General features: G+C 42.6%; 1 protein-coding gene across 1 annotated transcript; it reads left to right on the top strand.

The window, feature by feature from the left end:
* The first annotated feature begins 4,709 nt into the window (after positions 1-4,709).
* Positions 4,710-7,688, top strand: LOC116370631 (arg8-vasotocin receptor-like). Its single transcript, XM_031819833.1, has 2 exons — positions 4,710-5,940; positions 6,836-7,688. The coding sequence occupies exons 1-2, from the start codon at positions 5,085-5,087 to the stop codon at positions 6,913-6,915; spliced, it is 936 nt and encodes a 311-aa protein (XP_031675693.1). The 5' UTR covers positions 4,710-5,084; the 3' UTR covers positions 6,916-7,688.
* Positions 7,689-10,182: the final 2,494 nt, after the last annotated feature.

The following is a 10,182-nucleotide window of genomic DNA, read 5'->3' as shown; positions in this document are numbered from 1 at the left end:
TCACATGTCATTATTATGTCACAATGTCATTATTATGTCACATGTCATTATTATGTCATGTCATTATATGTCATGTCATTATGTCATATGTCATTATTATGTATATGTCATTATTATGTCACATGTCATTATTATGTCACATGTCATTATTATGTCACATGTCAAATTATATGTCACATGTCATTATTATGTCACATGTCATATTATTATGTCACATGTCATCATATGTTATGTCATCTATTATGTCACATGTCATTATTATGGTCACAGGTCCATCATTGTTCTGTCCATCTATAGAAGAAACGCCTTCTCTGATTATACACTGTATCCAGATTAACACTGTATCCAGATTATACACTGTATCCAGATTATACACTGTATCCAGATTATACACTGTATCCAGATTCCTGTCACAGTGCTCTGAAGTGACTCAATTGTAAAACGTTGAAAATTTTGTTCCTTCCTATGAAGGGCCAGCAGATAATTCCATATATTGTGGCGCAATCCAATTCAAGTTCCCCTTCCCTCTTAACCACGACAAGTCCCCATAGCAACCAGGTCTTTGCACCGTGCTCCCTGGAGCCGTATAGGTAAGGTTGATGATAGGGGTAAACAAGACACAGAGAGATGGTCAGATGTTTGGAACCGATAGATGATTCACACCGAGACTGAGGATATAGAGAATCCCATGAGGTCATATAGAAGTCCATTACACTCATATGGCTTTATTGCATGACTCCAGATTCATTCTAAAGTCTACTGTACACAGTGAGCGATGCTCCGCAACCTAAAGATGAATCACACTGAGTGGGGATATTGGGAATCCCAGGGGATCATAGAAGACAGAATTGCAGTTATTGCTATGTGGTGTTACAGCGCCACTTCAGAATCATTTCAAAGTGGCCAGTGTAGCTCAGGTCTACTGTATACTGTAGCTAGATACAGCTTTACAGCACCACTCCAGAATCATTTCAGTGTATCTCAGATCTACTGTATACTGTAGCTAGATACAGCTTTACAGCACCACTCCAGATTCATTTCAGAGTGTATTTCAGTGTAGCTCAGATCTACTGTATACTGTAGCTAGATACAGCTTTACAGCACCACTCCAGAATCATTTCAGAGTGTATTTCAGTGTAGCTCAGATCTACTGTATACTGTAGCTAGATACAGCTTTACAGCACCACTCCAGATTCATTTCAGAGTGTATTTCAGTGTAGCTCAGATCTACTGTATACTGTAGCTAGATACAGCTTTACAGCACCACTCCAGATTCATTTCAGAGTGTATTTCAGTGTAGCTCAGATCTACTGTATACTGTAGCTAGATACAGCTTTACAGCACCACTCCAGATTCATTTCAGAGTGTATTTCAGTGTAGCTCAGATCTACTGTATACTGTAGCTAGATACAGCTTTACAGCACCACTCCAGATTCATTTCAGAGTGTATTTCAGTGTAGCTCAGATCTACTGTATACTGTAGCTAGATACAGCTTTACAGCACCACTCCAGATTCATTTCAGAGTGTATTTCAGTGTAGCTCAGATCTACTGTATACTGTAGCTAGATACAGCTTTACAGCACCACTCCAGATTCATTTCAGAGTGTATTTCAGTGTAGCTCAGATCTACTGTATACTGTAGCTAGATACAGCTTTACAGCACCACTCCAGATTCATTTCAGAGTGTATTTCAGTGTAGCTCAGAGCCATTGGGGAACAACAACGATATATATATATATTTTAGGCGTGTGAAGACAGAAGACGCAGCAGTGGAAACATGATAAACACTGGATGAATCATCTAAAAGGGTCTATTTCTGACTTGCTTTACGACAGCGAGCTTTAGAGCATCACTAATATATGTACGTTACGTCTGTATGCATGTTGACCTGATCATATTGCTCCCTGTCACTGAGCATGATGAGTGGCATGGATAGGTGGCAAAAATGATTGGCTATGAAAAGCCAACTGACATTTACTCCTGAGGTGCTGACCTGTTGCACCCTCTACAACCATTGTCAATCAAATCAAATCAATTTGTCACATACACATGGTTAGCAGATGTTAATGCGAGTGTAGCGAAATGCTTGTGCTTCTAGTTCCGACAATGCAGTAATAACCAATGAGTAATCTAACCTAACAATTCCAAAACTACTACCTTATACACACAAGTGTATAAAGAATATGTACATAAAGATATGAATGAGTGATGGTACAGAACGGCATAGGCAAGATGCAGTAGATGGTATCGAGTACAGTATATACATATGAGATGAGTAATGTAGGGTATGTAAACAAAGTGGCATAGTTTAAAGTGACTAGTGATACATGTAATACATAAAGATGCAGTAGATGATATAGAGTACAGTATATACATATACGTATGAGATGAATAATGTAGGGTATGTAAACATTATATTAAGTAGCATTGTGACTTATTATTTGACCCTGCTGGTCATCTATGAACGTTTGAACATCTTGGCCACGTTCTGTTATAATCTCTACCAGGCACAGCCAGAAGAGGACTGGCCACCCCTCATCCCTCAGAGCCTGTTTTTCCTCTAGGTTTCTTCCTAGGTATTGGCCTTTCTAGGGAGTTTTTCCTAGCCACCGTGCTTCTACATCTGCATTGCTTGCTGTTTGGGGTTTTAGGCTGGGTTTCTGTACAGCACTTTGAGATATCAGCTGATGTAAGAAGGGATTTATAATAAATACATTTGATTGATTGATGGACGGGTGGTATAGACAGGTGCCATGGATGGGTGGCATGGATGGGTGGCATATATGGGTGGCATGGACGGTTGGCATAGACAGGTGGCATGGACGGGTGGCATAGATGGGTGGCATGGACGGGTGGCATGGATGGGTGGCATGGACGGCTGGCATGACAGATGGCATAGACAAGTGGCATGATGGGTGGCATGGACGGGTGGCATAGATAGAATGGATGGGTGGCATGGCAGGTGGCATGGACGGCTGGCATGGACGGGTGGCATGGCAGGTGGCATGGATAGAATGGATGGGTGGAATGGATGGATGGCATGGCAGGTGGCATGGACAGCTGGCATGGGTGGGTGGCATGATGGGTGGGCATGGGCAGGTGGCATGATGGGTGGCATGGACAGGTGGCATGGACAAGTGGCATGATGGGTGGCATGGTGGGGTGGCATCTACAGGTGGCATGGACAGGTGGCATGCTGGGTGGCATGGACAGGTGGCATGATGGGTGGCATGATGGGTGGCATGGACAGGTGGCATGATGGGTGGCATAGAAAGGTGGCATGATGGGTGGCATGGTGGGTGGCATGGACAGGTGGCATGATGGGTGGCATAGAAAGGTGGCATAGACAGGTGGCATGATGGGTGGCATAGACAGGTGGCATGATGGGTGGCATGGTGGGTGGCATAGGCAGGTGGCATGATGGGTGGCATATACAGTGGCATGATGGGTGGCATAGACAGGTGGCATGATGGATGGCATAGACAGGTGGAATGGCGGGTGGCATGGTGGGTGGCATAGACAGGTGGCATGATGGGTGGCATAGACAGGTGGCATGATGGGTGGCATAGACAGGTGGCATAGAAAGGTGGCATAGACAGGTGGCATGATGGGTGGCATGAACTGCATAATAGATGTATAGTAGGAAAATACTATTATGTGGTACTTAACAGCACCATAAACAGTGTCGGTGTGTCCTCACACTGAAGGAGAACAGTCTTTTATTCTAGCATGATGTGGTGTACGTCCCAAATGGCATCCTATTCCCTATATAGTGCACTACTTTTGACCAGGGCCCATAGGGTCTAAAGTAGTGCACTATGTAGGGAATGGGGTGCCATTTGGGACACAGTCATGGTGTGGAGAGGTTGTGGATAATGAATAACAGCACTCAGCACACTGTAACACTCAGAAGCGAAGGATCTGCAAGCTGCTAGACACAAATCTCAGCTTCAATACATCCTGTCAGATATGTGCCTCCCTGCTGATAAGTACTGTACAAATGACCTTTTCTTCACGACTGTCACAAAGGACCTGGATGAAACAGGACAGAGAGAAGTGCTCTCACAGAGCAACGGTAGAAACACATAATTTCACAATATGACATTTACCACAGTCTGCATCTCTAGGAATTAATTTTCTCCAAGACCAGTCAGTCAATACAGTTGTTGACTTGATGCTTCTAAATCAACATGGGTCATGTTGATACATGGATGCTGAGGGGAAATGCTTCTAAATCAACATGGGTCATGTTGATACATGGATGCTGAGGGGAAATGCTTCTAATCAACATGGGTCATGTTGATACATGGATGCTGAGGGGGAAACACCAATGTTCTTTTACATTACATTGTAAAGGATACAAGTCCTTATACCTGACTTTTATCAATCATATTCAACATGGATTCAATTGGAAAGAGTCTAGTTTAGGGGTGGATGTCGTCTGTTCCTTTTGTATTCTGTGGAAGAAAGGCTTTTCATTAGGCCCATGTGGCTGATGGTCACAAAGTACTGGTCTATGTCTACAATTAATATGGACAGAAAATGGAAATGAGGGACATTGAAGGAAATCAATGTGCACTCACGTGTGAAGCCAGGGGAGGTGTTCATATTGAAGCCTAGAGGTTCATTACACTCTGGGAATGCGCACTGCGCACCTACCTATACAGCACATTCTGATTTCATCAGTGCATCCAGAGACATATTTAAACAGGCCTCCAGCTCTGGTGCACCTGTCGTTGCTGCCCATCCTTTCTGGGACGGCGATGGCCCGTACAAAATGTCATAGACAGACGATGCTTGCAGGGTTACCCAACCACATAGCGCCGGGCGGCCAAACTGACGTTTCTTGAAGGTATGTAGCTATCAATGGAGCAGCAAATTCAGGGTGAGTCGTCAGGGCGAGTCGTCAGGCAAATGCTACGCTACTATCAGCTACCAGCACTTGTTGCTGCTGCGCAGAGCTACTGCGCATCGTAGGCGAGAGATAGTGGCCGAATTGCCAATAGGAAAGTATTGGACCTAATTTTCTGAACATAATTAACAATGGAAAAAAAATGGTAACCAAAAAATCTTGTAAGGGACAATGAGTTTACAACTCAATTATAGTGGCAATGGCAGTTCGGAGCGGGAGGACGCGGGAGGAATTGATGAAACAGGTGAACACGACTTTGCGCTTATAAAAGCTGGGGTTTTGGGATTGATTTTTGTCTTAGCCACATGTGGGAATTTGTGCCTTCTGCATGCACTTTGGAGGAAGCGCAAGATGAATACAAAGACCCAACTGTTCCTTCTGCACCTGTGTTTTGCGGACCTAGTGGTCGCTTTCTTCCAAGTCCTACCGCAGCTCTGCATGGAGATTACGCACCGGTTCCGGGGCTCAGATTTCGTCTGTAGGTCGGTGAAATATCTTCAGGTGGTTGGGATGTTCGCCTCCACATACATGATAGTGGCCATGACCATAGATCGGTACCATGCGGTCTGCAAACCCATGGTGTCGTTCTTGAAGGGTTCTTTTAAGAGGTACGTCGCCATAGGCGCAGCGTGGCTGATCTCTCTGGCTTTCAGCACTCCGCAACTCTTCATCTTCTCTCTCCAAGAACTAGAGGACAACCTGTATGATTGTTGGGCGACATTTATCGAACCTTGGGGTTCTAAGATATACATCAGCTGGATTACTTTATCAGTGTTTGTTCTCCCGGTTATCATCTTGCTGTACTGCCAGATTAAAATATGCACGGGGATATACTTTAACATGAAGAGAAAGGCGCTCCAGGCTTCCACGAGCGACAGGCGCACGGGCACCAAAGGGGTCTCGAGCGCGATGTTGAAGACGGTCAAAATGACATTCGTCATCATTATGGTCTACTCGATATGCTGGAGCCCCTTCTTTGTGGTCCAGTTGTGGTCTGCATGGAGTCCCAGTACAGCGCCCACAAATGGTAAATTCGATATATTTGTGTACCTGCTTGTCATTTTACTACATTGTTAGGAGCACAGGTATCTAGAAGCCACAGGTATCTAGAAGCCACAGGTATCTAGAAGCCACAGGTATCTAGAAGCCACAGGTATCTAGAAGCCACAGGTATCCAGAAGCCACAGGTATCTAGAAGCCACAGGTATCTAGAAGCCACAGGTATCTAGAAGCCACAGGTATCTAGAAGCCACAGGTATCTAGAAGCCACAGGTATCCAGAAGCCACAGGTATCTAGAAGCCACAGGTATCTAGAAGCCACAGGTATCTAGAAGCCACAGGTATCTAGAAGCCACAGGTATCCAGAAGCCACAGGTATCTAGAAGCCACAGGTATCTAGAAGCCACAGGTATCTAGAAGCCACAGGTATCTAGAAGCCACAGGTATCCAGAAGCCACAGGTATCTAGAAGCCACAGGTATCTAGAAGCCACAGGTATCTAGAAGCCACAGGTATCTAGAAGCCACAGGTATCTAGAAGCCACAGGTATCTAGAAGCCACAGGTATCCAGAAGCCACAGGTATCTAGAAGCCACAGGTATCTAGAAGCCACAGGTATCTAGAAGCCACAGGTATCTAGAAGCCACAGGTATCTAGAAGCCACAGGTATCTAGAAGCCACAGGTATCCAGAAGCCACAGGTATCTAGAAGCCACAGGTATCTAGAAGCCACAGGTATCTAGAAGCCACAGGTATCTAGAAGCCACAGGTATCTAGTTTAATCACACTGATTGGCCTCCAGTTCCATTGATTTGCATGACCTTTCCAATTCTTTCTGTGGAAACCTGTAGTGCTATTTTTATCATGCCATATCCCCCCCCCCCCTTCTCTCTCTCTCTCTGTCTCTCTCTCTCTCTCTCTCTCAGGTCCACTGTTTGTCATCATCATGCTCCTTGCCAGTCTAAACAGCTGTACCAACCCCTGGATCTATCTTTACTACAGCTAGGAGACTAGGAGACTAGGAGACTAGCTCTGGCCCAGGGCGCTACTTTCAGCTTCACAGAAGGCTCAGCAGCAGCAAGCCACACATAACACCATGGACCAGAGCTATTGATGGACCATGTGGGCAATATGGGAACTCCTCCTACTCCACTGCTTCACCTTGTACTGTATGTAGCATGTCTTTGATGTCATTGAAGACCCATGGTTTAGACACATGGAAATATTTGTAAATATCCTCGTTGATTCAACATCAGTATTGGTATGTCCTAATCAATCACTGATTATCTGGGATGAGCTCCTGTCCTAATCAATCACTGATTATCTGGGATGAGCTCCTGTCCTAATCAATCACTGATTATCTGGGATGAGCTCCTGTCCTAATCAATTACTGATTATCTGGGATGAGCTCCTGTCCTAATCAATCACTGATTATCTGGGATGAGCTCCTGTCCTAATCAATCACTGATTATCTGGGATGAGCTCCTGTCCTAATCAATCACTGATTATCTGGGATGAGCTCCTGTCCTAATCAATCACTGATTATCTGGGATGACAGGCCACCAGAAAAACTATTGTGAGGAAGGATATGGGCATCGGTGAACAACGAATGGTTGCTTTGTGAGTTTAATGTATATTCTTATCACGATCTGGTCCATATATTTATTGATGTGTTTGAGCTCTGACGTGTCTTTACATAGATATCTGTATGTTCTCTGTTTTGTGTAATGCAACAATAAAACACGTCTGTACATGATTTGAATAATTCACTGAACAAGTCTGCTGACTGTGTTTCATGTTGAACATTACTCTGCTCAGGAGGAGTGTAAATGTGTCCTGTAGGTGGGGTCATGTGGTTGTGCTGACTGTGTTTCATGTTGAACATTACTCTGCTCAGGAGGAGTGTAAATGTGTCCTGTAGGTGGGGTCATGTGGTTGTGCTGACTGTGTTTCATGTTGAACACTACTCTACTGTTGTGTTGATTGCTGCTGCCTTCTCAGCCAGGCCTCCCTTGAGACTCTGTGTCTCAACTGGCTTTTCCTGGTTAAATAAAGGTGAAATAAAAAGTTCCACAGGGAAGTGAAATAATTCAGTGGTTTCTGGGAAAGCACACTGCCAAAGGAATAACTCTAATGACAGACATATGCGTGTGCTCTCTCCCTTCTAGCTTCAAACAGAATGGTACCGTGTGGTAAACATTTCAAAGAAATTAAGACCATTGTTACATTCAACAATAGTCCTAAAGGTTTTCTTTTGAAAAGACTTTTCCAATAGCAGACTCTCAGAGCTGGTTTTCTTCCAGCCAAGTGATTATGACACATGCAGGCAGGGTTGGGGAGTATCTGATTACATGTAATCTGATAACCATCAGTTACGTTACTAGCAATAATATTGTAATCAGATTACAGATGCTGTTGAAATACCAGATGGTTACGTCTTCCATTACCTTTACATTCAAAAAGGATGTTTGCAGGAAAAAATACATTATGACACCTTTCTGCTTCCTCAATGAAATTCAATTGTAAAAATATGCAAGTTAAAGTTTGTTCCACCTGAGCAAGTCTGACCACCAATCAGAGAGCACTATGATGACACACCAAATGATGACCACCAATCAGAGAGCACTATGATGACACACCAAATGATGACCACCAACCAGAGACTACTATGATGACACACATTTGATGGATCCATTTTGTCTTCTTCTAATGCCTCTTAAAAGGGAAAATAATCAGATTACATTACTGAGTTTGGACAATCCAAAGTTACATTACTGAGTTTGGGCAATCCAAAGTTACATTACTGAGTTTGGACAATCCAAAATTACATTACTGAGTTTGGACAATCCAAAATTACATTACTGAGTTTGGACAATCCAAAATTACATTACTGAGTTTGGGCAATCCAAAATTACATTACTGAGTTTGGACAATCCAAAATTACATTACTGAGTTTGGACAATCCAAAATTACATTACTGAGTTTGGGCAATCCAAAATTACATTACTGATTACAATTTTGGACAGACAACTAATAACTGTAACGGATACATTCAGAATGTAACCCACCCAACCCTGCATGCCTGCTATTGACAGTTTGGTAACACTTTATATTAAGGTCCCCTAATAAACAATATATAAACAGTTTGTAAAGAGATTACTTACCACTTATTCATCATTATTCCTACATTTGTAAATGTCATTAAGAAATCTGTAAATAGTCATTTATGCATTTATAAACGTTATTTTAAATAATTTATTAACGATTTATGAGATCATTCATAAATTGTTTCATCATAGTATGTTAACAATTTGTAAATTATTAATCATCTACAACTAAGGTACTTATTTGTCAACCTAAGTTATTGTCAACATAAGATTATTGATAATGTATTTGTTAATGGTTGATTAATGGTTTGACTCAGCATGTATTTACATATTTATAAATGCATTTATATACAGTATGTCATGAATGGTATATTTATTCATTGTTAATGAGTACATTTATAAATGTGAGAACATTTACTTACTAATACCTCAGTTGATGATTCATTTAAATCCTTATAAACCATTTACTAATTATTAATAAACTATTTTGCAGCCCCTAATCTAATGTTGTGAATCCAATGAGTTTCTTTAGCATAATCTTATGAGTTGACAATAACTCCTTTATAACAAGGTTGTTATGATTGCTCCTGGCTGTGGTTTTCTTCATGATCACTTATTGTGAATTTCAGACTGCATGAATAACAGACCATGAAATGACATAAACACAAGACGATCTATTCTCTTCCCAAACGTTTATCCATCTTGTAAACATTCAGACAATAGAACAAAGGACTTGATTGCAAATTGCCTGTGAGGAAGAGAAATGCCTTTCATGTTCACTTTGAAAGATATCATCATACTTCAGCAAGTGTGTGGTACATGGCCAATATACCACGGCTAAGGGCTGTCTCCAGGCACTCTGTGTTGCATTGCGCTTCAGAACAGCCCTTAGCCGTGGTATATTGGCATGGGGGGGTGTGGTATATGGCCAATATACCACACCTAAGGGCTGTATCAAGGCACTCTGTGTTGCGTTGCGCTTCAGAACAGCCCTTAGCCGTGGTATATTGGCCATATACCACACCCCCTCATGCCAATATAGGATATGTAGTATGGCTTGTCCAACGGGTTTCATAACCACTACCTGCATTCACATAATGACTGTACTTTGTCTTTAAGGGGGCTGTGTTTCCTACATCCATCTTTGGGCTTTGAAATGAATTCTA

The sequence above is a fragment of the Oncorhynchus kisutch genome, unplaced genomic scaffold (genome assembly GCF_002021735.2).
Source record: "Oncorhynchus kisutch isolate 150728-3 unplaced genomic scaffold, Okis_V2 scaffold2678, whole genome shotgun sequence".
In the NCBI taxonomy this organism is placed as follows: Eukaryota; Metazoa; Chordata; class Actinopteri; order Salmoniformes; family Salmonidae; genus Oncorhynchus; species Oncorhynchus kisutch.
Note: the sequence above shows the minus strand (reverse complement) of the source record. Positions and strands in the feature narration are given on the sequence as shown.